This window comes from Tachyglossus aculeatus, chromosome 2, assembly GCF_015852505.1.
Source record: "Tachyglossus aculeatus isolate mTacAcu1 chromosome 2, mTacAcu1.pri, whole genome shotgun sequence".
NCBI classification, from domain to species: Eukaryota; Metazoa; Chordata; class Mammalia; order Monotremata; family Tachyglossidae; genus Tachyglossus; species Tachyglossus aculeatus.
In genome coordinates this window covers 144,237,709-144,265,160 of record NC_052067.1, presented here as the reverse complement: position 1 = coordinate 144,265,160, position 27,452 = coordinate 144,237,709, and the positions used below count along the sequence as shown (strand labels likewise).

At 47.2% G+C, this 27,452-nt stretch overlaps 1 protein-coding gene across 4 annotated transcripts in view; it reads left to right on the top strand.

Moving 5' to 3' along the window:
* The window catches only part of AMN1 (antagonist of mitotic exit network 1 homolog), a 110,791-nt gene that overhangs the window by 40,559 nt on the left and 42,780 nt on the right, over positions 1-27,452 (top strand). Inside the window, exons 1-3 of one of the 4 annotated variants that reach the window (XM_038771328.1) lie at positions 9,995-10,078; positions 19,384-19,516; positions 23,313-23,457. In XM_038771328.1, the coding sequence (XP_038627256.1) occupies positions 10,041-10,078; positions 19,384-19,516; positions 23,313-23,457 (316 nt within the window). In that variant the 5' untranslated portion in view covers positions 9,995-10,040. Of the gene's footprint in view, positions 1-9,994; positions 10,079-13,254; positions 13,290-14,353; positions 14,375-19,383; positions 19,517-23,312; positions 23,458-27,452 lie in introns of those variants that run through there. The other 3 variants (XM_038771354.1, XM_038771347.1, XM_038771336.1) reach the window with 3 other exon arrangements.

Sequence of the window (27,452 nt, the reverse complement as noted above, 5' to 3'; positions counted from 1 at the left end):
ACTTACTATGTGCAAAGCACTGTTCTAAGCACTGGGGAGGTTACAAGGTGATCAGGTTGTCCCATGGGGGGGCTCACAGTCTTAATCCCCATTTTACAGATGAGGGAACTGAGGCACAGAGAAGTGAAGTGACTTGTCCAAAGTCACACAGCCGACAATTGGCAGAGCTGGGATTTGAACCCATGACCTCTGACTCCAAAACCCGGGCTCTTTCCACTGAGCCACGCTGCTTCTGCTTCTCTGCTTGTTTTCCTCATTATCAGGGGTGGGGAATAGCCCTTCCTTATCTGGTTCCCCAGGTCAGCAGCTGTGGCTGGGAGTATCCCAGTGGCATCCTCCCTCCTGGAGTGGCTCTCCTCCTCTGCCAAGTATCCCGGCCAAGTATCCCGGCCGGGAGTATCCCGAAGTTCTGATGACGGGGAAGGCCTGTGGTGTCTGGGACGGATGCTCCTTCCTTGAGCAAATGGCAGCTTGGCCAAACAAGACGGAGGCCAGGCCTTGGGCCTTTCACACAAGGTCGCATTGCAGACAAGTGTAGAGAAGCAGCGTGCCTCAGTGGAAAGAGCCCGGGCTTTGGAGTCAGAGGTCATGGGTTCAAATCCCGGCTCCCCCAATTGTCAGCTGTGTGACTTTGGGCAAGTCACTTCACTTCTCCGGGCCTCAGTTCCCTCATCTGTAAAATGGGGATGAAGCCTGCAAGGCCCCCGTGGGACAACCTGATCACCTTGTAACCTCTCCAATGCTTAGAACAGTGCTTTGCACATATATATATGATGGCATTTGTTAAGTGCTTACTATGTGCAAAGCCCTGTTCTAAGCGCTGGGGTAGATACAAGGTAATGAGGTTGTCCCTCGTGGGGCTCACAGTCTTAATGACCTGGGGCAAGCCACCCAACTTCTCTGTGCCTCGGTTACCTCACCTGCAAAATGGGAACTGAATACTGTTCTCCTTGTGACTTATTTTACTTTATTTTACTTTGTTTTCCTTGTACATATCTATTCTATTTATTTATTTATTTTACTTTGTTAGTATGTTTGGTTTTATCCTCTGTCTCCCCCTTTTAGACTGTGAGCCCACTGTTGGGTAGGGACCGTCTCTAGATGTTGCCAACTTGGACTTCCCAAGCACTTAGTAGCTTGGAAGCAAGCAAGCAGTCTGGAAGGGGGAGACGGGGAACAAAACAGAACATATAAACAAAATAACAAAATAAAATGAATATGTACTAATAAAATAAATAAATTGGGTAATAAATCTGTACAACCATATATACATATATACAGGTGCTGTGGGGAGGGGAAGGAGGTAAGGCGAGGGGTGGGGAGGGGGAGGAGGGGGAGAGGAAGGAGGGGGCTCAGTCTGGGAAGGCCTTGATGGAAGTCAATCTTGCAGATGGAGAGCCCAGATCTCTTTGGCCTGAGCTCAGTTTCGGCTGAAGGGAGGAGGTCAGATTCCCCCTTCTACGCAGGATGTTTTTTTCTCTCTCAGTCGGTCCTGGTTGCTTGAATAACCCAAGGGACTCCTCCCCTATTCACCTGTTGGAACAGTTGAGCTCCTGAAAAATCCTTGAAATAATAATGATAAAAATAATAATAACAGTATTTGCTAGCGCTTACTATGGGCCAGGCACTGCGCTAATGCTAGGATCCCCCCCATTTTACCTCCTTCCCTTCCCCACAGCACCTGTATATATGCATATATGTTTGCACGTATTTATTACTCTATTTATTTATTTATTTTATTTGTACATATCTATTCTATTTATTTTATTTTGTTAGTATGTTTGGTTTTGTTCTCTGTCTCCCCCTTTTAGACTGTGGGCCCACCGTTGGGTAGGGACTGTCTCTATATGTTGCCAATTTGTACTTCCCAAGCGCTCAGTACAGTGCTCTGCACATAGTAAGCGCTCAATAAATATGATTGATGATGATGATGATAGCTCTCTAGACTGTAAGCTCGTTGTGTGCAGGGAATGTGACTGTTTAATCATAAGAATAATAATCACGATGGTATTTGTTAAGGGCTTATTATGTGCCAAGCACTGTTCTAAGCGCTGGGGGAGATACAAGGGAATCAGGTTGTCCCACGGCGGGGCTCACAGTCTTAATCCCCATTTTACAGATGAGGTCACTGAGGCACAGAGGAGTTCGATGATTTGCTCAAAGTCTCGCAACTGATAAGTGGCAGAGCGGAATTAGAACCCACGACCTCTGACTCCCGAGCCCAGGCTCTTTCCGCAAAGCCACACTGCTTCTCTGACCATGCTGTTTATTGTTCTACTGTGCTCTCTCAAGTGATTAGGGCAGTGCTCTGCACACAGTAAGCGCTCAATAAATATGACTGGATATATGAATGAATCAGGCCAGTCTCTCGAGTGATTAGGGCAGTGCTCTGCACACAGTAGGCGCTCAATAAATACGACTGAATATATGAATGAATCAGGCCAGTCACAGTCCCTGTTGCTTGTGGGACTCCCAGATTAAGGGGAAAGGGACATCCTACACACTTCACTCCTCTAGTGCCAACCTTCTCACTATCTACCCCAGCACTCAGTACAGTGCTTGGCACATAGTAAGCCCTTTGCAGTTAACATAATTATTATTATCATTCCCTCCATCTCACTGATCTTGCTCCTGATTCCTGGGCCACGTCCTGCCTCCGGCCTGGAATGTCCTCCGTCCTCAAATCCGACAGACAATTACTCTCCCTACCATTCAGTCATCACCCCCATTCATTCATTCAATCATATTTATTCACCCCCATTCATTCATTCAATCATATTTATTGAGCATTTACTGCGTGCAAAGCACTGCATTAAGCATTTGGGAGAGTCCAGTACAACCGTAAACAGACACATTCCCCGCCCACAACAAGCGTACAGTCTAGAGGGGTGGAGATAGACATTAATATAAATAAATACGTTACAGATATATGTTGCCAACTTGTACTTCCCAAGCGCTTAGTACAGTGCTCTGCACACAGTAAGCGCTCAATAAATACGATTGATGATGATATGGACATAAATGCTGTAGGGCTCAGATCCTAAATGCTTTACGCAGAGAAGCAGCATGGCTCAGTGGAAAGAGCCCGGGCTTTGGAGTCAGAGGTCATGGGTTCAAATCCCGGCTCTGCCAATTGTCAGCTTTGTGACTTTGGGCAAGTCACTTCACTTCTCTGTGCCTCTGTTCTCTTGTCTGTAAAATGGGGATTAAGCCTGTGAGCCCCCCGTGGGACAACCTGATCACCTTGTAACCTCCCCAGCGCTTAGAACAGTGCTTTGCAAATAGTAAGCGCTTAATAAATGCCATCATTATTATTATTATTATTATTAGGGCCGGGAGAGGGAGATGAATAAAGGGAGCAAGTCAGGGCGACGGAGAAGGGAGTGGGAGAAGAGGAAAGGGGGGGCTTAGTTGAGGAAGGCCTCTTGAAGGAGATGTGCCTTCAATAAGGCTTTGAAGAGGGGGAGAGTCGTTGTCTGTCGGATTTGAGGAGGGAGGATGTTTCAGGCCAGAGGCAGGATGTGGGCGAGGGGTTGGCGGAGAGATAGATGAGCTTGAGGCCCAGTGAGAAGGTTAGCATTAGAGGAGCGAAGTGTGCCGGCTGAGTCGTAATAGGAGAGTAGCGAGGTGAGGTAGGAGGGGGCGAGGGGATGGACGCCTTTAGAGCCACGGTGAGGAGTTTCTGTTTGATGTGAGGTGGTTGGGCAACCCCTGGAGCTCTTTGAGGAGTGGGGAAACACGTCCCGAACGTTTCTGAAGAAAAGTGATCCGGGCAGCAGAGTGAAGTATGGACTGGAGTGGGGAGAGACAGGAGGCTGGGACTTCAGCGAGGAGGCTGATGCGGTCATCCAGGCGGGATCATATTGACGAGGTAGCGGGATGGGTGGAGAGGAAAGCGGGGATTTTAGCGACGCTGTGAGGGTGGGACCGACGGGATTTGGTGATGGATCGAATTATGTGAGTTGAATGAGAGAGAGGAGACAAGGATTCATTCATTCAGTCGGTCGTATTTATTAAGCGCTTACTGTGTGCACAGCACGGTACTAAGCGCTTGGGAAGTACAATTTGGCACCAGATAGAGACAATCCCTACCCAACAACAGGCTCACAGTCTAGAAGGGGGAGACAGACAACAAAACGAAACAAGTAGACAGGCATTAATAGCATCAAAACTGTTACATTTTGACTGCTTATGATCATTACTTTGTGTTTTGATCCATGGTGGCCCTTGGACAAAGGAATGCTTTGAGACTGCCCTCTCTAGAGGCTCTTCGGTGTTCCAGATATCAAGTCTTGACGGAGGCCCCAAGGAACGGAGGCCCCAAGGACCCCCAATCATGGGGGCCACAAAGAGGAAACTGTCAACTGAGAGGGTAGAAATGCAGCCCCACATTTTGTCCCGAACGGACCACTCTAGGTGTGCTCGCAGACACGGACGGCATATCGGCAGGACTCGAGTGACGGGATGGGGGTCCAGAGGATGAGGCTTTAATGGCAGGGGATGAAACCCTAACTGGCGAATCTCTTCAGTGGTTAAACAGCTGGATCTAGAGAAGTCTCGCGCTGGGGCGGCGGGGGAGGATGCTGTATAATTCTCACCAGAGTTGCCTAGCGCAGCGAGAACTGAAGCCTAAAACCTAAAGCCTAAAGGATAACACCGAGGTTATGGGCTCGTGAGACAGGAAGGATGGTGGTGCCGTCTACAGTGATGGGAAAGTCACGGGGAGGACAGGGTTTGGGTGGGCAGAGAAGGAGCTCTCTGTTTTGGACAGGTTAAGTTTGATGGTGGGACATCCAAGTAGAGATGTCTCGAAGGCAGGAGGAGATGGGAGGCCTCAGAAAGGGAGAGCTCAGGGTTCATTCATTCATTCATTCAATCGTATTTATTGAGCGCTTACTGTTCAGCGCTTAGAACAGTGCTTTGCGCAGAGTAAGCGCTTAATAAATGCCATCATTATTATTATTCATTCATCATCATCATCATCAATCGTATTTATTGAGCGCTTACTATGTGCAGAGCACTGTACTAAGCGCTTGGGAAGTACAAATTGGCAACACATAGAGACACTCCCTACCCAACAGTGGGCTCACAGTCTAAAAGGGGGGAGACAGAGAACAAAACCAAACATACCAACAAAATAAAATAAATTCATTTATTTATTCATTCATTCATTCAATCGTATTTATTGAGCGCTTACTGTGTGCAGAGCACTGTACTAAGCGCTTGGGAAGTACAAGTTGGCAACATATATTATTATTATTATTATTACTGTGGGCAGAGCACTGTACTAAGTGCTTAGGGGAGTACCACCCAACTGCAGACACAGTCCCCGCCCATCAGAGAAGCAGCGTGGCTCAGTGGAAAGAGCCCGGGGCTTGGGAGTCCAAGGTCAGGGGTTCAAATCCCGACCCCGGCACTTGTCAGCTGTGTGACTTTGGGCAAGTCACGTCACTTCTCTGGGCCTCAGTTCCCTCATCTGTAAAATGGGGATGAAGACTGCGAGCCCCACGTGGTTGGAGATGCACACATGTAAACATGGAGATGTGGACATGCAGCCGTACTGACACGTCCTTTGTCAAACTCAATCAATCAATCGATCGTATTTTAATGAGTGCTTATCGCGTGCAGAGCATTTCTACGCTGTGCTTGGAAAAGTTCATTCGTTCAATCGTATTTATTGAGCGCTTACTGTGTGCAGAGCACTGTACTAAGCGCTTGGGAAGTACAAGTTGGCAACATATAGAGACGATCCCTACCCAACAACGGGCTCACAGTCTAGAAGGGGGAGACAGAGAACAAAACAAAACATGTGGACAGGTGTCATCAGACGGACAACAAAATACCATCATACCGTAATAATGATGGCATTTGTTAAGCATTATAGCAGAGTTGGCAGATAATCCCACATAATAATCCCACACGGAGCTCGCAATCTAAGTAGAAGCTAATAATTGGAAGTTTATTTTCAGTACACATTCAGCAGTGTGGCTCAGTGGAAAGAACCCGGGCTTTGGAGTCAGGGGTCATGGGTTCCAATCCCGGCTCCGCCAACTGTCAGCTGCGTGACTTTGGGCAAGTCGCTTTACTTCTCTGGGCCTCAGTTCCCTCATCTGGAAAATGGGGATTGAAACTGTGAGCCCCCCGTGGGACAACCTGATCACCTTGTAACCTCCCCAGCGCTTAGAACAGTGCTTTGCACGTAGTAAGCGCTTAACAAATACCATCATTATTATTATTATTATACATTACCTTCCTACAGCGAGCTTATAGTCTAGAGGGGGTGACAGATATTAGTATAAACATATAAATGCTGGACATAAATTCAGTAAGGCTGAGGGAGAGGTGGTTAAAGGGTGCAAATCCCAAAGCGAGGGGGACGCAGAAGGGAGTGGGAGAAGAGGAAAGGCGAGACTTAGTCTGGGAAGGCCTCTTGGAGGAGACGGGCCTTCAGTAAGGCTTTGAGGTTGGGGAGAGTGATGGCCTGTGGGATAGGAAGGGAGAGACCGTTTCAACTTCTGAGCAGAGAGAGGAAGAGGAGGAGGAGGAGGGGAGGACTATAACCAGCCCTGTTAATGTATACTCTGACAAGGCTAAAGTGTTGTGGGGGGCTCATCGTGGGGCAGGGAGGGAGAGGAGGAGGGGGAAAGGATAATAATAATAATAATAATTATGGCATTTATTAAGTGCTTACTATGTGCAAAGCACTGTTCTAAGTGCTGGGGAGGGTACAAGGTAATCAGGCTCACAGTCTTAATCCCCATTTTCCAGATGAGGTACCTGAGGCACAGAGAAGTGAAGTGACTTGCCCAAAATCACACAGCTGACAATTGGCGGAGCTGGGATTTGAACCCATGACCTATGACTCCAAAGCCCGGGCTCTTTCCACCGAGCCACACTGCTTTTCCTCCTCTCCCTCCCTGTCCCACGATGAGCCCCCCCCACAGCACTTTAGCCTTGTCAGAGTATACATTAACAGGGCTGGTTATAGTCCTCCCCTCCTCCTCCTCCTCTTCCTCTCTCTGCTCAGAAGCTGAAACGGTCTCTCTTCCTATCCCACAGGATGAGAAGCAACGTGGCGTAGTGGGGAGAACCTGGGAGTCTGAAGGTCATGGGTTCTAATTCCGGCTCCGCCATCTGTCTGCTGTGTGACCTTGGGCAAATGATTCCCTGCTCTGGGGCCTTGTTCCCCTAGCTGTAAAATGGGGAGTAAAACTGTGAGCCCCATGTGGGACAGAGACTGTGTCTCATTCATTCATTCATTCATTCATTCATTCATTCATTCAATCGTATTTATTGAGCGCTTACCGTGTGCAGAGCACTGTACTAAGCGCTTGGGAAGTACAAGTTGGCAACACATAGAGACGGTCCCTACCCAACAGAGGGCTCACAGTCTAGAAAATATTATCCTGTATCCACTCCGGATACTATCTTGTATCTACTCCAGCATTTAGAACAGTGCCTGGCACATAGTAAGCGCTTAACAAACACCATCATTAGTATCCAGCGCTTAGTACAGTGCCCAATGCTTAGTACAGTGCCTGGAACATAGTAAGCGCTTAACAAATACCCCCCTTTTTCCTCTCCTCCTCCCCACCTCACCCGCCCTACCTCCCTCCCCTCCCCACAGCACCTGTATAGATGTTTGGACAGATTTATTACTCTATTTATTTTACATGTACATATTTACTACTCTATTTATTGTGTTAATGATGTGCAGCTAGCTTTATTTCTATTAATTCTGATGACTTAACACCTGTCCACATGTTTTGTTTTGTTGTCTGTCTCCCCCTTCTAGACTGTGAGCCCATTGTTGGGTAGGGACCGTCTCTCTATGTTGCCAACATGTACTTCCTGAGCGCTTAGTACGGTGCTGTGCACACAGTGAGCGCTCAATAAATATGATTGAATGAATGAGTGAATGAATTACCATTATTATTAATGCAGTGAGCACGTCTAGCCCAAAGGTATACAAGCAGAAGGAGCTCATTTACTGTTTGTTGTTAGAGAAGCAGCATGGTGATGTGGATAGAACACAGGCTTGAGAGTCAGAAGGTCTGGGGTTCAAATCCCAACTCCACCACTTGTCTGCTGTGTGTCCTTGGGCAAGTGTCTTCACTTCTCTGGGCCTCAGTTCACTCACCTGTAAAATAGGGATTAAGACTGTGAACCCTATGGGGGGGACAAGGACTAGAGAAGCAGCGTGGCTCAATGGAAAGAGCCTGGGCTCTGGAGTCAGAGGTCATGGGTTCAAATCCCGGCTCCGCCAACCGTCAGCTGTGTGACTTTGGGCAAGTCACTTCACTTCTCTGGGCCTCAGTTCCCTCATCTGGAAAATGGGGATTAATGTGAGCCCCCTGAGGGACAACCTGATCATCATCATCATCATCATCATCAATCGTATTTATTGAGCGCTTACTGTGTGCAGAGCACTGTACTAAGCGCTTGGGAAGTCCAAGCTGGCAACATATAGAGACAGTCCCTACCCAACAGCGGGCTCACAGTCTGAAAGGGGGAGACAGAGAACGAAACCAAACATACTAACAAAATAAAATAAATAGAATAGATATGTACAAGTAAAATAAATAAATAAATAAATAGAGTAGCAAATATGTACAAACATATATACATATATACAGGTGCTTATAACAGTGCTTTGCACATGGTAAGTGCTTAATAAATGCCATTATTATTATTATTTTTTTATTATGTCCAGCCTGATTATCTTGTATCTACCCCAGTGCTTTAGTACAGTGCTTGGCCCATAGTATGCACTTACAAATACCACTATTATTATTATTAGGGGAAAGAGCTAGAAACCCATCCTCTGCCCAACTCCCGCTGTGGCAGGGAAATCATAATTTCCCGAAAAAACCCTTTTCTGGGTCAGGACAGGGTTGGGACACACAACAAGGCTTCCTGCTCTTCTCTTGCCTGGATTATTTGTTTGCTTGCTTGTTTTTTGTGCGACACAAGTGCTTTCTATGTGTCAAACACTATTCTAAGTGTTGGGGTAAGACGTTTATCAGGCTGGACATGGTCCCTTTCCCACATGGGGCTCACGGTCTAAATATATATGTATATATATTTGTATGTATTTATTACTCCATTTATTTATTTATTTTATTAGTACAAAGTTATTCTATTTATGGTAATTTGTTAGTATGTTTGGTTTTGTTCTCTGTCTCCCCCTTCTAGACTGTGAGCCCACTGTTGGGTAGCGACCGTCTCTAGATGTTGTCAACTTGGACTTCCCAAGCGTTTAGGACAGTGTTCTGCACACAGTAAGCGCCTAATAAATACGATTGAATGAATGAATGAATGAATAAGTGCTTAACAAATGCCATCATTATCATTTATTGTTTATATTGATGCCTGTTTCCTTGCTTTGCTGTCTCCCCCTTGTAGACTGTGAGCCCGCTGTGGGCAGGGATTGCCTCTGTTGCTGAGTTGCGCTTTCCGAGCGCTTAGTACAGTGCTGTGCACCCAATGAGCGCTCCATAAATAGACTGACTGACTGACTGAATGACTGACTGACTGAATGAATGAAGCCGGGTCCCCGTCGGTGGGCCGAGGGGGGCGGGGCCTGACGGCTGTCAATCAACGGGCCGAGCCCGAGGCAGCCAATGGGGGCCCAGGATTCGTCCCAGGCCCCGCCCACCGACCACGCCCCCACGCGCGCCGAGCGTCCTCCCGTCTCGGCTTCAGCGCCCCCTGGCGGTGGGAGCCCGCGCGCCTGCGCAGTCCGCGCCTGGCGGGGTCGAACGGTTCCGGGGGCGGCCGAGCGGGGGCGGCCGAGCGGGGGCGGGGCCGAGCGGTGATTGGTGGGCGGACCTCTGAAGGGCGGGGGCGAGCGGTGATTGGTGGAACCGAGCGGGGAGGGACGGGTCCGTGCGGTGATTGGTGGGGAGGGGCGTGGAGGGGCGGGGCCTAACGTTGATTGGCGGGCGGGTGGTGCCGGAGCGTCCGGGTCCGTGCGGAGCGGTTGTGTGACGAGGCAGCCCCTAGGCCTGGCGGCGGCGGCGGCGGAGACGACGGGGACGATGCCTCATTGCGGACGCGTCGGCCGCCTGTTTGAGCTGTGAGGAGCCCGCAGGGCGGGCGGCATCCCCCTCATCCCCCTCATCCCCCTTCCCTCGCTGCCATCCCGCCGGGCCCGCCCCATCGCCCCGGCCCCGCCCCCTCAGCCCCGCCCACCGCCCTTAGCCCGCCCCGCCCTCTACCCGACGCAACGCCTCGGCCCCAAGCCCCGCCCCTGGGCCCCTGGCCCCGCCCATCGGCCTTTAGCCCCGCCCCGCGCTCCTCAGCCTCCGCCCTCAGACCCGCCCCTGCCCCTCGGCCTATGCCCTCGCTCCGTAGCCCCGCCCCGTCTCGCCATAGCCCCGCCTCTCGATCCTGGGGCCCGCCCCCTCGGCCCTCAGCCCCGCCCCTACACTCCTCAGCCCTGCCTATCGCTCCTTAGCCCCGCCCCTCGCTCCTCGGCCCCGCCCCTCGCTCCCTGGCCCCGCCCCCTCGCTCCTCGGCCCCGCCCCGTCGCTCCTCGGCCTCGCGCCTCGGCCCCGCCCCCTCGTCCCTTAGCCCCGCCCCTCGTCCCTTAGCCTCGCCCCGTAGCCTCGATCATCGGCCCCGCCCCTGCACTCCTCAGCCCCGCCCCTCACGTCTTAGCCCCGCCCCTCGCTTCTTAGCCCCGCCCCATCGCTCCTCGGCCTCGGGCCTCAGCCCCGCCCCCTCGCCCCTTAGCCCCGCCCCTCGTCCCGTAGCCCCGCTCCTCGGCCCCGCCCCCTACACTCCTTAGCCCCGCCCCTACTCCTCAGCCCCTCCCCTCGCTCCTCAGCCCCGCCCCTCGCCCCTCGGCCTCGCTCCGTAACCCCGCCCCTCGCTCCTTAGCCCCGCCCCTCGGCCCTTAACCCCGCCCCTCGCTCCTTAGCCCCGCCCCTCTGCCCTTAGCCCCGCCCCCTCACTCTCAGCCCCACCCCTGGGATCCAGGTATATACAACTTGATTGCCTTATACACTATTTGCACATAGTAAGCGCTTAATAAATGCCATTATTATTATTATACACTATCCAATGACCCTACCTTATTCACTATACAACTTGATTATCTTATATCTCCCTTCAAGGCCCTATTGAGAGCTCACCTCCTCCAGGAGGCCTTCCCAGACTGAGCCCCTTCCTTCCTCTCCCCCTCGTCCCCCTCTCCATCCCCCCATCTTACCTCCATCCCTTCCCCACAGCACCTGTATGTATGTATATATGTTTGTACTGATTTATTACTCTATTTTGTTTGTACATAGTTACTATTCTATTTATTTTATTTTGTTAATATGTTTCGTTCCCTGTCTCCCCCTTCTAGACTGTGAGCCCACTGTTGGGTAGGGACCGTCTCTATATGTTGCCAACTTGGACTTCCCAAGCGCTTAGTACAGTGCTCTGCACACAATAAGCACTCAATAAATACGACTGATTGAGAAGTACGTTTGCAACATAAACTTGTAACTTGTAAACTTGCAACCCCCCCAGCGCTTAGAACAGTGCTTTGCACATAGTAAGTGCTTAATAAATGCCACTATTCTTATTATTACGCCATGCTGCTTCTACTCATATAAGACAGAGACTGTGTCTGACCTATTTTGTGTCTACCCCAGATACTTAGTACAGTGCTTGGCACATAGTAAGAGCTAAACAGATTGAAACTGACCGTGAGCCCGTTGTTGGGTAGGGATTGTCTCTATTTGTTGCCAAATTGTACTATCCAAGCGCTTAGTACAGTGTTCTGCACACAGTAAGCGCTCAGTGAATACAATTGAACGAATGAATTAAAGACACGGAATAGAGATTTGGCTGGCGCTTAGCCCAGAAACGAAACAACGGGAAAAAGGGAGCAAAGTAAGGAGTCTTGAGTGGGATTGGGAAATTTCCGGGTTTCCTTCAAACCTGTCAGCTGCCTGGCCCAATTCCAGTCCAGCTCCATCCAAGGAACCATTGTGGGCCAGCGTTTTTGTCTTTGTTTTTTTGTTTTTTATGGTATTTGTTAAGTGCTTACTATGCACAAGGCACTGTGCTATACTTGGGTAGATCATCATCAATCGTATTTATTGAGCGCTTACTGTGTGCAGAGCACTGTACTAAGCGCTTGGGAAGTCCAAGTTGGCAACATACAGAGACGGTCCCTACCCAACAGTGGGCTCACAGTCTAAAAGGTGCAAGCTAGTCAGGTTGGAAAGAGTCCCTGTCCCACATGGGGCTCACAGTCTTTAATCCCCATTTCACAGGCGAGGGAACAGATCCAGATTAAGCGCTTAGTCCAGTGCTCTGCACACAGTAAGCGCTCAATAAATACGATTGAATGAATGAATCCAGAGAATCATAATGACAATAATAATAATGATGTTGGTATTTGTTGAGCACTCACTATGTGCCAAGAACCGTTGTGAGTGCTGGAGAAGATACAATCAATCAATCGATCGTATTTATTGAGCGCTTACTGTGTGCAGAGCGCTGTACTGAGTGCTTGGGAAGTACAAGTTGGCAACAGTCCCTACCCAACAGTGGGCTCACAGTCTAAAAGGGGGAGCCAGAGAACAAAACCAAACATACTAACAAAATAAAATAAATAGAATAGATATGTACAAGTAAAATAAATAGAGTAATAAATAAATTAATAATAAACAAGGTAATCAGGTTGTCCCATGTGGGGCTCACAGTCTTCATCCCCATTTGACAGATGAGGTAACTGAGGCACAGAGAATAATAATGACCAACCCATTAATATATGCATTAATATAATAATAATAATAATGGCATTTATTCAGCACTTACTATGTGCCAAGCACTGTTCTAAGGACCCGGGGGGGATACAAGGTGATCAGGTTGTCCCATGTGGGGCTCACAGTCTTCATCCCCATTTGACAGATGAGGTAACTGAGGCACACAGAATAATAATGAGATTAACCATTAATATATACATTAATATAATAATAATAATGGCATTTGTTCAGCACTTACTATGTGCCAAGCACTGTTCTAAGTACCAGGGGGGATACAGGGTGATCAGGTTGTCCCACAGGGGGGCTTGCAATCTTAATCCCCATTTTACCGATGAGGTAACTGAGGCCCAGAGAAGTGAAGTGACTTGCCCAAAGTCACAGAGCAGACAAGTGGCAGAGCCAGGATTTGAATCCAAGACCCCTGACTCCCAAGCCCGGGCTCTTTCCACTAAGCCACGCTGCTTCTGTCTTGTTTCCAGTTGCTGTTGCGGAGGCCTGGTGTAGACCTAACCGGACTCCCTCGTATGTTAAGTGGCTTAACATGTTGAGTGGCTTAAGTGGCTTAACATGACTCACGGGGGCCAGTTGGAACCTAATTCCAACCTTCTCACTGTCCCTCCGTCTCACCTATCTCATTCATTCATTCAGTTGCATTTATTGAGCGCCTACTGTGTGCAGAGCACTGTACTAAGCGCTTGGGAAGTCCAAGTGGGCAACATCTAGAGACGGTCCCTACCCAACAGCGGGCTCACAGTCTAGAAGGGGGAGACAGACAACAAAACAAAACATATTAACAAAATAAAATCAATAGAATAGATATGTACAAGTACAATAGAGTAATAAATCTGTATAAACATGTATACAGGTGCTGGGGGGAGGGGAAGGAGGTAAGGTGGGGGGGATGGGGAGAGCAAGGAGGGGGCTCAGTGTGGGAAGGCCTCCTGGAGGAGGTGAGCTCTCAGTAGGGCTTTGAAGGGAGGAAGAGAGCTAGCTTGGAGGAGGGGCGGAGGGAGGGAATTCCGGGCCAGGGGAAGGGCGTCATTTTGTGTTAATCTTCACCGTACCTCGTTCTCGCCCGTCCCGCCATCGACCCCCGGCCCCCGTCCTCCCCCGGGCCTGGAATGCCCCCAATCCCTCTGCCCATCCGCCAAGCTAGCTCTCTTCCTCCCTTCAAGGCCCTCCTGAGAGCTCACCTCCTCCAGGAGGCCTTCCCACACTCAGCCCCCTCCTTCCTCTCCCCCTCGTCCCCCTCTCCATCCCCCCCATTTTACCTCCTTCCCTTCCCCACAGCACCTGTATACATGTATATATGTTTGTACATATTTATTGCTCTATTTATTTATTTATTTTACTTGTCCCTATCTATTCTATTTATTTTATTTTGTTAGTATGCTTGGTTTTGTTCCCTGTCTCCCCCTTTTAGACTGTGAGCCCACTGTTGGGTAGGGACTGTCTCTATACGTTGCCAGCTTGTACTTCCCAAGCGCTTAGTCCAGTGCTCTGCACACAGTAAGCGCTCAATAAATACGATTGATGATGATGATGTTGATGATGACGGGGGCCGGGGATCGACGGCGGGACGGGTGAGAACGAGGCCCGGTGAGGAGGTGAGCGGCGGCAGAGGAGCGGAGGGTGCGGGCTGGGCTGGAGAAGGACAGAAGGGAGGGGAGAGAGGAGGGGGCGAGGGGATGGATGGCCAGCCTGGAAGCCCAGGGTGAGGAGTTTCTGCCTGATGCGCAGATTGATTGGGAGCCACTGGAGATTTTTGAGGAGCCCTTGCCCATGTCCTGTCTGTGACCTGGATCGCCCTCGCTCCTCAAATCCCACAGACGATTACCTCCCCACCTTCAAGGCCTTTTTGCAAGCCCATCTCCTCCAAGAGGCCTTCCCAGAATAAGCCCCTCTTTCCCCTTCTCCCACTCCCTTCTGCGTCCCCCTGACTCGCTCCCTTTGTTCATCCTCCCTCCTAGCCCCAAGCGCTTATGATTGAGCCCCTTCTTTCCTCTCCCCCTCGTCCCCCTCTCCATCCCCCTGCCTTACCGCCTTCCCCTCCCCACAGCACCTGTATATATGTATATATGGTTGTACATATTTATTACTCTGTTTATTTATTTATTTTACTTGTACATTTCTATCCTACTTATTTTATTTTGTTGGTATGTTTGGTTCTGTTCTCTGTCTCCCCCTTTTAGACTGTGAGCCCACTATCGGGTAGGGACTGTCTCTATGTGATGCCAATTTGTACTTCCCAAGCGCTTAGTACAGTGCTCTGCACATAGTAAGCGCTCAATAAATACGATTGATTGATTGATTGATTGATTATGTCCATATCTGTCATTTATTTATTTCTGTTAATGCCCGTCTGCCCCTCTAGACTGTAAGCTCATGAGGCCTTCCCAGACTGAGCCCCTTCCTTCCTCTCCCCCTCGTCCCCCTCTCCATCCCCCCCATCTTACCTCCTTCCCTTCCCCACAGCACCTGTATATATGTATATATGGTTGTACATATTTATTACTCTATTTATTTATTTATTTTACTTGTACATTTCTATCCTATTTATTTTATTTTGTTGGTATGTTTGGTTCTGTTCTCTGTCTCCCCCTTTTAAACTGTGAGCCCACTGTTGGGTAGGGACCGTCTCTATATGCTGCCAACTTGTACTTCCCAAGCGCTTAGTACAGTGCTCTGCAAACAGTAAACGCTCAATAAGTACGATTGACTGATTGATTGATTGATTGTGAGCCCGCTGTTGGGTAGGGACCGTCTCTATATGTTGCCAACTTGGACTTCCCGAGCGCTTAGTACAGTGCTCTGCACACAGTAAGCGCTCAATAAATACGATTCAATGAATGTGGGCAGGGAAAGAGTCTGTCTGTTGTTATATTGTACCCTCCCAAATGCCTTTCAGAGGGTAATTCTCCCTCATTTTGTGTTAATCTTCAGAGGATTGTCTCTATTTGTTGCCGGATTGTACTTTCCAAGCGCTTACTACAGTGCTCTGCACACAGTAAGTGCTCAATAAATACAATTGAATGAATAATAATGATGGCATTTATTAAGCACTGACTAGGTGCAAAGCACTGCTCTAAGCACTGGGGAGGTTACAAGGTGATCAGGTTGTCCCACGGGGGGCTCACAGTCTTAATCCCCATTTTACAGATGAGGTCACTGAGGCCCAGAGAAGTCAAGTGACTTGCCCGAAGTCACACAGCTGACAATTGGCAGAGCCGGGATTTGAACCCATGACCTCTGACTCCAAAGCCCGGGCTCTTTCCACTGAACCACGATTGATTCCCCATTAGATTGCAAGCTCTTAGAGAATGGGGGTCATGTCTACTAACTCTATTGGATATTCATTCATTCATTCATTCAATCGTATTTATTGAGCGCTTACTGTGTGCAGAGCACTGTACTAAGCGCTTGGGAAGTACAAGTCGGCAACATCTAGAGATGGTCCCTACCCAACAACGGGCTCACAGTCTAGAAGGGGGAGACAGACAACAAAATAAAACATGTAGACAGTGTCAAAATCGTTGGAACAAATAGAAATAAAGCTATATGCACATCATTAACAAAATAAATAGAGTAGTAAATATGTGCATGTTAAATAAAATAGAGTAATAAATCTGTACAAACATCTATACTAGTGCTGTGGGGAGGGGGAGGAGGTAGGGCGGGGGGATGGGGTGGAGGAGAGGAAAAAGGGGGCTCAGTTTGGGAAGGCCTCCTGGAGGAGGTGAGCTCTCAGTAGGGCTTTGAGAGGAGGAAGAGCGCTAGTAAATTACATCTGTAATTTATTTATTATATCTGTAATTTATTGATCACATCTGTAATTTATTTATTCATTTATTTGCGTTGATTAATGTCTGTAATTTATTATATCTGTAATTTATTTATTCATTTATTTATGTTGATTAATGTCTGTAATTTATTTATTATATCTGTAATTTATTGATCACACCTGTAATTTATTTATTATATCTGTAATTTATTGATCACATCTGTAATTTATTTATTCATTTATTTACAATGATTAATGTCGGTCTCCCCCTCTAGACTGTGGGCTCGTTGTGGGCAGGGAATGTGTCTGTCTGTTGCACTCTCCCAAGCGCTTAGTCCAGTGCTCTGCACACAGAAAGTGCTCAGTAAATATGATTGAATGAACAGTAATAATGATGGTATTTGTTAAGCGCTTACTATGTGCAAAGCACTGTTCTAAGCGCTGGGGGAGATACAAGGTGATCAGGCTGTCCCACTGGGGGCTCACAGTCTTCATCCCCATTTGACAGATGAGGTCACTGAGGCCCAGAGAAGTGAAGTGACTTGCCCAGAGTCACACAAGTGACACACAAGTCACACAAGACACACAAGTCACAAGGGTCACACAAGTCACACAAGCGACGCACGCTGCTTAGAGAAGCAGCATGGCTCAATGGAAAGAGCCTGGGCTTGGGAGTCAGAGGTCGTGGGTTCGAGTCCCTGCTCCGCCAATTGTCAGCTGTGTGCCTTTGGGCAAGTCACTTCACTTCTGTGTGCCTCCATTACCTCATCTGTAAAATGGGGATGAAGATTGTAAGCCCCATGTTGGACAATCTGATCCCCTGTATCCTTCCCAGTGCTTAGAACAGTGCTTTGCACATAGTAAGCGCTTAACAAATGCCAACATTATTATTATTATTATTATTATTATTATTATTAAGTGGCGGAGCTGGGATTTGAACCCATAACGCTGGAGAAGCAGCGTGGCTCAGTGGAAAGAGCCCGGGCTTTGGAGTCAGAGGTCATGGGTTCAAATCCCGGCTCCACCACTTGTCAGCTGGGTGGCTTTGGGCAAGCCACTTCACTTCTCTGGGCCTCAGTTCCCTCATCTGGAAAATGGGGATTAAAACTGTGAGCCCCCCGTGGGACAACCTGATCACCTTGTAACCTCCCCAGCGCTTAGAACGGTTCATTGCATATAATAAGCGCTTAATAAATGCCATCATTATTATTATTATTGTTATTATTTCTTATTAATTATCATTAAGTAAGCACTTAATAAATACCATTATAAAAAACCCCCGAAAACCTCTGTCTCCCAAGCCCGGCCTCTTTCCACTGAGCCACGCTGCTGCCCAGCATGAATGAATGAATGAATAAATCCAGTCGAATGATGGAATAGATAGATCCAGGTTGACGTTCCCAGGGTTCTGTCGAGCATTCATCCATTCAGTCGTATTTCTTGAGCGCTTACTGTGTGCAGAGCACTGTACTAAGCGCTTGGGAAGTCCAAGTTGGCAACATATAGAGACGGTCCCTACCCAACAGCGGGCTCACAGTCTAGAAGCAAACCAGCGGCTTTCCAAGAGCCACAGTGGGCTCAATAGCGGCTAGGACGAGCGGAGATTTTCTTTTTTACAAGCTTCACCATAGCCGTCAGTGGCCCACCATGACCCTTGGTTCTGGTTGCTTTTCCTCCGCTCCCCCTCCCCATCGCCCCGACTCCCTCCTCTGCTCTCTCTATATGCTGCTGTATATATGTATATACGTTTGTACATATTTATTACTCTATTTTACTTGTACATATCTATTCTATTTATTTTATTTTGTTAATGTGTTTGGTTTTGTTCTCCGTCTCCCCCTTCTAGACTGCGAGCCCGCTGTTGGGTAGGGGCCGTCTCTATAGGTTGCCAACTTGGACTTCCCAAGCGCTAAGCAGTGCTCTGCACACAGTAAGCGCTCAATAAATACGATTGATTGATTGCTCTACCCCCCTCCCTGCCCCACAGCACTTGTGTGCGCTTACTGTGTGCAAAGCACCATTCATTCATTCATTCATTCAGTCGTATTTATGGAGCGCTTACTGTGTGCAGAGCACTGGACTAAGCGCTTGGGAAGTCCAAGTCGGCAACATCTAGAGACGGTCCCTACCCAACAGTGGGCTCACAGTCTAGAAGGGGGAGACGGACAACAAAACATATTAACAAAATAAAATAAATAGACTAAATATGTACAAATAAAATCAGCGCTGGGGGGGATACAAGGTGATCAAGTTGTCCCACGGGGGGGCTCACAGTCTTAATCCCCATTTTACAGATGAGGGAACTGAGGCCCAGAGAAGTTAAGTGACTTGCCCTAAGTCACACAGCTGACAAGAGGCAGAGCCGGGATTTGAACCCGTGACCCCTGACTCCCAAGCCCGGGCTCTTTCCACTGAGCCACGCTGATGTGTATAGATCTTCTAGACTGTGAGCCCGCTGTTGGGTAGGGACCGTCTCTATATGTTGCTAACTTGTACTTCCCAAGCGCTTAGTACAGTGCTCTGCGCACAGTAAGCGCTCAATAAATACGATTGAATGAATGAATGAATATAATTCTTTCTGTTTATATCGATGCTATTGATGGCTGTCTACTTGTTTTGTTGTCTATCTCCCTCTTCTAAACAGCGAGCCCGTCGTTGGGTAGGGATTGTCTCCCTTTGTTGCCGACTTGTACTTCCCAAGCGCTTAGTCCAGTGCTGTGCACACAGTAAGCGCCCAATAAATACGATTGAACGAATGAACAGGGCCGAATCAGCGACCCCGGACTGAGAGCTGGGGAGTCGCGACCCGATTTCCGACTGTTGTCTTTATTTCAGATGCCTTTGGGTTTTGACGAAGGACATCCCCAGGTACATCTCGGACTTCAAACCCTTGCCTCCCAACATCAAAGATAAGCTGATTCAAATAATGAGTTTCCAAGGGCAGATCACGGATTCCAATATCAGCGAGGTAAGGATGTGGGTGAGAAGCTGTTTTAGTTGATAAAAAGCTGTTTCTGAGAAGCGATATTCCTCTGGATGAGGGTCTGAGGCGTGGACTTGTCTACTCCAAGTGATTGGAGCGGATTTTATATTCAGTTTTCAGTTGATTTGAAAAGCAAACCATTTAACCAAGTTCTCACTTAATCAATCAATCAATCGGATTTATTGAGCGCTTACTGTGTGCAGAGCACTGTACTAAGCGCTTGGGAAGTACAAGATGGCAACATATAGAGACAGTCCCTACCCAACAGTGGGCTCACAGTCTAGAAGGGGGAGACAGAGAACAAAACAAAACATATTAACAAAATAAAATAAATAGAATAGATAGGTACAAGTAAAATAAATAAATAAGTTGCTTGTCCAACTTCCTGCCTGCTCTTCAGAGCCCTCTCCCCCTCCCTATCTTGCCCTCTAAACTGTAAGCTCATTGTGGGCAGGGAATATTTCTTTTATATTGCTGTATGTACTCTCCCAAGCACTTAGTACAGTGCTCTGCACACAGTAAGCGCTCAGTAAGTACAATTGACTGACTGGAAACTGCCCCATCTTCCCCTCTAAACTGTAAGCTCATTGTGGGCAGGGAATGTTTCTTTTATATTGCTGTATGTACTCTCCCAAGCACTTAGTACAGTGCTCTGCACACAGTAAGCGCTCAATAAATACATCATCATCATCATCAATTGTATTTATTGAGCGTTTACTATGTGCAGAACACTGTACTAAGTGCTTGGGAAGTACAAATTGGCAACATATGGAGACAGTCCCTACCCAGCAGTGGGCTCACAGTCTGAAAGGGGGAGACGGAGAACAAAACCAAACATACTAACAAAAGAAAATAAATAGAATAGATATGTACAAGTAAAATAAATAAATAAATAGAGTAATAAATATGTGGTTGGCAACATATAGAGACAGTCCCTACCCAACAGTGGGCTCACAGTCTAGAAGGGGGAGACAGACAACAAAACCAAACGTATTAACAAAATAAAATAAATAGAATAGATAGGTACAAGTAAAATAAATAAATAAATAAGTTGCTTGTCCAACTTCATGCCTGCTCTTCAGAGCCCTCTCCCCCTCCCTATCGTCCCCTCTAAACTGTAAGCTCATTGTGGGCAGGGAATGTTTCTTTTATATTGCTGTATGTACTCTCCCAAGCACTTAGTACAGTGCTCTGCACACAGTAAGTGCTCAGTAAGTACAATTGACTGACTGGAAACTGCCCTATCTTCCCCTCTAAACTGTAAGCTCATTGTGGGCAGGGAATGTTTCTTTTATATTGCTGTATGTACTCTCCCAAGCACTTAGTACAGTGCTCTGCACACAGTAAGCGCTCAATAAATACATCATCATCATCATCAATTGTATTTATTGAGCGTTTACTATGTGCAGAACACTGTACTAAGTGCTTGGGAAGTACAAATTGGCAACATATAGAGACAGTCCCTACCCAGCAGTGGGCTCACAGTCTAAAAGGGGGAGACGGAGAACAAAACCAAACATACTAACAAAAGAAAATAAATAGAATAGATATGTATAAGTAAAATAAATAAATAAATAGAGTAATAAATATGTGGTTGGCAACATATAGAGACAGTCCCTACCCAACAGTGGGCTCACAGTCTAGAAGGGGGAGACAGACAACAAAACCAAACGTATTAACAAAATAAAATAAATAGAATAGATAGGTACAAGTAAAATAAATAAATAAGTTGCTTGTCCAACTTCATGCCTGCTCTTCAGAGCCCTCTCCCCCTCCCTATCTTCCCCTCTAAACTGTAAGCTCATTGTGGGCAGGGAATGTTTCTTTTACATTGCTGTATGTACTCTCCCAAGCACTTAGTACAGTGCTCTGCACACAGTAAGCGCTCAGTAAGTACAATTGACTGACTGGAAACTGCCCTATCTTCCCCTCTAGACTGTAAGCTCATTGTGGTCAGGGAATGTTTCTTTTATATGGCTGTATGTACTCTCCCAAGCACTTAGTACAGTGCTCTGCAATCAATCAATCAATAAATCAATCATATTTATTGAGCGCTTACTGTGTGCAGAGCACTGTACTAAGCACTTGGGAAGTACAAGTTGGCAACATATAGAGACAGTCCCTACCCAACAGTGGGCTCACAGTCTAAAAGGGGGAGACGGAGAACAAAAGCAAACATACTAACAAAATAAAATAAATAGAATAGATATGTACAAGTAAAATAAATAGAGTAATAAATATGTCCAAACATATATACATATATACAGGTGCTGTGGGGAAGGGAAGGAGGTAAAATGGGGGGGATGGAGAGGGGGATGAGGGGGAGAGGAAGGAAGGGGCTCAGTCTGGGAAGACCTCCTGGAGGAGGTGAGCTCTCAGCAGGGCCTTGAAGGGAGGAAGAGAGCTAGTAATAAATCCGTACAAACATATATACGTATATACAGATGCTGTGGGGAAGGGAAGGAGGTAAGGCGGGGGGGGATGGAGAAGGGGAGGAGGGGGTGCTTACTATGTGCCAGGCACTGTAATAAGCACTGGGGTAGATACAAGCAAATCAGGATCAACGGGGTAGCAGTTTGGATGGAGAGGAAAGGGCGGATTTAAGCAGTGTCGGGAAGGTTGAACCGACAGGATTTATCGACAGATCGATAATAATGATCAATCAATCAATCAATCAATCGTTTTTATTGAGCGCTTACTGTGTGCAGAGCACTGGACTAAGCGCCTGGGAAGTCCAAGTTGGCAACATATAGAGACAGTCCCTACCCAACAGTGGGCTCACAGTCTAAAAGGGGGAGACAGAGAACAAAACCAAACATACTAACAAAATAAAATAAACAGAATAGATATGTACAAGTAAAATAAATAAATAGAGTAATAAATATGTACAAACATATATACATATATACAGATGATGGTATTAAGCGCTTGCTTACTGTGTGTCGCGCACTGTTCTAAGCGCTGGGGCAAATACAATTCATTCATTCAATCGTATTAAGTGCTTACTGTGTGCAGAGCACTAGTGCTAAGCGCTTGGGAAGTACAAGTGGCTCAGTGGAAAGAGCGTGGGCTTTGGAGTCAGAGGTCATGGGTTCAAATCCCAGCTCTGCCAGTCGTCAGCTGTGTGACTTTGGTCAAGTCACTTCACTTCTCTGGGCCCCAGTTCCCTCATCTGCAAAATGGGGATTAAGACTGTGAGCCCTCCGTGGGACAATTTGATCACCTTGTATCCCCCCCAGCGCTTAGAACAGTGCTTTGCACGTAGTGAGCACTTAACAAATGCCATTATTATTATTATTATTATTATTATTATCAAGTTATTTATTTAATTGTGCCTCAGTAACAGGACATAGGCACATTGACTACAGCTCAGATATCAGAGAAGCAGCGTGGCTCAGTGGAAAGAGCCCGGGCTTGGGAGTCAGAGGCCATGGGTTCAAATCCCGTCTACGCCGATTGCCAGCTGTGTGACTTTCAGCAAGTCACTTAACTTCTCTGTGCCTCAGTTACCTCACCTGTAAAATGGGGATTAAGACTGTGAGCCCCACGTGGGACAACCTGATCTGCTTGTATCCTCCCCAGCACTTAGAACGGTGCTTTGCACATTGTAAGCGCTTAACAAATGCCATTATTATTATTATTATTATGTACTTTCAAAGTACATAGGAGCGTATTACTTATAATTCGAGTGAAATGCCTTTAGATCCCAGTTAGACCTGTACACCTGTGAAAAAGATGCCTGGTCTGGTGAAAAGGAGGTTTCACTTGGCTTAAATTACAGATCCTGCATCCTGCAGTGGAAACCTTGGATCTCCGGAGCTGTGATATTTCGGACGCTGCCCTAATGCATCTCGGCAACTGCAGAAAACTCAAGAAATTACATTTAAATTCCTCGAAAGAGAACAGGACTTCCATAACGTCAGAAGGTATATTTCTTAGCCGCGATCGCGCCGGGGCACGAATCTTGTATCGTGGCGTGGCTGCTGCCTCGGATTCTTGACTTCTCCGAGTTGCTGGAGAGAAGACAGATTTTAGGAGAATGAAAAAAGGAGACTGAAAAGTATTACTGAGAATAAATTAGTGTGCTGGATTTCTCTTTTCTTGACAAGTCTAAGTGATGGTAGAGAAGCAGCATGGCCTCGTGGAGAGATCACGGGTCTGGGATGCAGAAAGCCCCGGGTTCCAAACCCGGCGCTGCCACTTGTCCGCTGTGTGACCTCAGGTAAGTCAAGTCACTTCTCTGGGCCTCAGTTGCCTCATCTGTAAAATGGGGTTGGAGAATGTGAGCCCCATGTGGGACAGGGACTGTGTCCAATGCTTGTAACTACCCCAGGGCTTGGTAATAATAATAGTAATGGTGTTTATTAAGTGCTTACTATGTGCAAAGCACTGTTCTAAGCGCTGGAGAGGTTACAGGGTGATCAGGTTGTCCCACGGGGGGTTCACAGTCTTAATCCCCATTTTACAGATGAGGTCACTGAGGCCCAGAGAATAATAATAATAATAATGGCATTTATTAAGTGCTTACTATGTGCAAAGCACTGTTCTAAGCGCTGGGGAGATTACAAGGAGATCAGGTTGTCCCACGGGGGGCTCACAGTCTTAATCCCCATTTTACAGATGAGGTCACTGAGGCCCAGAGAATAATAATAATAATGATGATGGCATTTATTAAGCGCTTACTATGTGCAAAGCACTGTTCTAAGCACTGGGGAGATTACAAGGAGATCAGGTTGCCCCACGGGGGGCTCACAGTCTTAATCCCCATTTTCCGGATGAGGGAACTGAGGCCCAGAGAAGTGAAGTGACTTGCCCAAAGTCCTACAACTGACAATTGGCAGAGCTGGGATTTGAACCCACGACCTCTGACTCCGAAGCCCGGGCTCTTCCCACTGAGCCACGCTGCTTCTCTGTACAGTACCTGGCACATAGTAAGCACTTAACAAATGCCATATTTATTATTATTATTACTTATACATCTGTTTGTGGAGTGGACAATAAACAGTTACAAATGACTAATAAATTATTTGAAAATGATCGGCAACGTATTATTAATAAATAGAATAAAAAGAAAGAAAAGTGGCCTATAGGATGCAGGATCTGTAATTTAAGCAAAGTGAAACCTCCTTTTTACCAAACCACGCGTCTTTTTCACAGGTGTACCGATCTAATTGGGATCTAAAGGCATTTCACTGGAATTATAAGAAATATGCTCCTATCTACTTTGAAAGTACATAATAATAATAATAATAATAATAATGGCATTTGTTAAGCGCTTACTATAGGACCAGGTGGCCAGGTGTGGCATAGTGATAGTAGGAGAGGTAATTATACTTTTATTACAGTTCCGTAACTAGAAATTCATTGTGGGCAGGGATTGTGTCTTCCAGGATGGTTATATTATACTTTCCCAAAAAGTTAAGTGCTTTCAGAGGTCTATCATTCTATTTTTGTCCCAGAGATCTGAAAGAGTAAGTGCGCTTTCTTAAATATTAAACTTAATGCCGTTCACTAATGAATTTAGAAAGAAGGATGTGGGTTCTCAGCCCGGCTTCGCCACCAGTCTGCTGTGTGACCTCAGGCAAGTCACGAGACTTCTCTGGGCCTCAGTTACCTGACCTGTAAAATGGGGCTTGAGACTATATTTCCAAACCGATTTGCTTGTGTCCACCCCAGTGGTTAGTCTGGCGCCTCGTATCTAATCAATCGTATTTATTGAGCGCTTACTTTGTGCAGAGCACTGTACTAAGCGCTTGGGAAGTACAAGTTGGCAACATATAGAGACGGTCCCTACCCAACAGTGGGCTCACAGTCTAAAAGGGGGAGACAGAGAACAAAACCAAACACACTAACAAAGTAAAATAAATAGAATAGATATGTACAAGTAAAATAAATAAATAGAATAATAAATATGTACAAACATATATACATATATACAGGTGCTGTGGGGAAAGGAAGGAGGTAAGATGGGGGGGATAATAATAATAATAGTGATAATAATGGCATTTATTAAGCGCTTACTATGTGCAAAGCACTGTTCTAGGCGCTGGGATGGAGAGGGGGACGAGGGGGAGAACCTAGTAAGCTCTTAATAAATACCATAATTATAGTAATCATTCTCTGTGCCTCAGTTCCCTCGTCTGTAAAATGGGGATTAAGACTGTGTGGGGTCAGGGACTATATCCAACCTGGTTTGTTCATATCTACCCCAGCGTTCAGTACAGTGCCTGGCACTTCTCCTCCCCCTTCTAGACTGTGAGCCCACTGTTGGGTAGGGACCGTCTCTATGTGTTGACAACTTGTACTTCCCAAGCGCTTAGTACAGTGCTCTGCACACAGTAAGTGCTCAATAAATAGGATTGATTGATTGGCACATAGTAAGCGCTTAACAAATACCACAAGACTGTGAGCCCACTGTTGGGTAGGGACCGCCTCTATATGTTGCCAACTTGTACTTCCCAAGCGCTTAGTACAGTGCTCTGCACACAGTAAGCGCTCAATAAATACGATTGAATGAGTGAATGAATTATTATTAGTCACCTACAAGGACCGTGATACTTGTTTGATCTTCTGTCAGTGGGCGGGATCCTCGCCTTCTCAATTCCGCCTCTCCCCGTCTTCTTCGTCATCATCATCATCGGTCGTATTTATTGAGCACTTACCGGGTGCAGAGCGCTGTGTTATACACTTGGGAGAGTAGCTGTGTGACTTTGGGCAAGTCACTTCACTTCTCTGGGCCTCAGTGACCTCATCTGTAAAATGGGGATTAAGGCTGTGAGCCCCCCGTGGGACAACCTGATCACCTTGTTACCTCCCCAGTGCTTAGAACAGTGCTTGGCACATAGTAAGAGCTTAATAAATGCCATTATTATTATTGCTAGTATATATGAATATATGTTTGTATGTATTTATTACTCTTTATTTATTTCACTTGTACATATCTATTCTATTGATTTTATTTTTTTAATATGTTTGGTTTTGTTGTCTGTCTCCCCCTTCTAGACTGTGAACCCACTGTTGGGTAGGGACTGTCTCTAGATGTTGCCAACTTGTACTTCCCAAGCGCTTAGTACAGTGCTCTGCATGCAGTAAGTGCTCAATAAATACGATTGATTGATTGATTTGAGGACACGTTCCTCACCCCCATCAGCTTCCAGTCTAGAGGAGGAGACAGACGCCTTCCTCTACTGTTCCAAGTTATCCGTTGGATTTGAGGGGCGACCCTGGGTTTTCACTCCTCACCATTGATTCATTCATTCAGTCGTATTTATTGAGCGCTTACTGTGTGCGGAGCACTGTACTAAGCACTGGGAAAGTACAGTCGGCAACATATAGAGATGGTCATCATCATCATCAATTGTATTTATTGAGCGCTTACTGTGTGCAGAGCACTGTACTAAGTGCTTGGGAAGTACAAGTTGGCAACGTATAGAGACAGTCCCTACCCAACAGTGGGCTCACAGTCTAAAAGGGGGACACAGAGAACAAAACCAAACATACGAACAAAATAAAATAAATAGAATTGATATGTACAAGTAAAATAAATAGAGTAATAAATATGTACAAACATATATACAGGTGCTGTGGGGAAGGGAAGGAGGTAAGATGGGGGGATGGAGGGGGGACGAGGGGGAGGGGAAGGAAGGGGCTCAGTCTGGGGAGGCCTCCTGGAGGAGGTGAGCTCTCAGTAGGGCCTTGAAGGGAGGAAGGGAGCTTGTTTGGCGGAGGGGCAGAGGGAGGGCATTCCAGGCCCGGGGGAGGACGTGGGCCGGGGGTCGATGGCGGGACAGGCGACAATGAGGCCCAGTGAGGAGGTGAGCGGCGGCAGAGGAGCGGAGGGTGCGGGCTGGGCTGGGGAAGGAGAGAAGGGAGGTGAGGGAGGAGGGGGTGAGGCGATGGACAGCCTGGAAGCCCAGGGTGA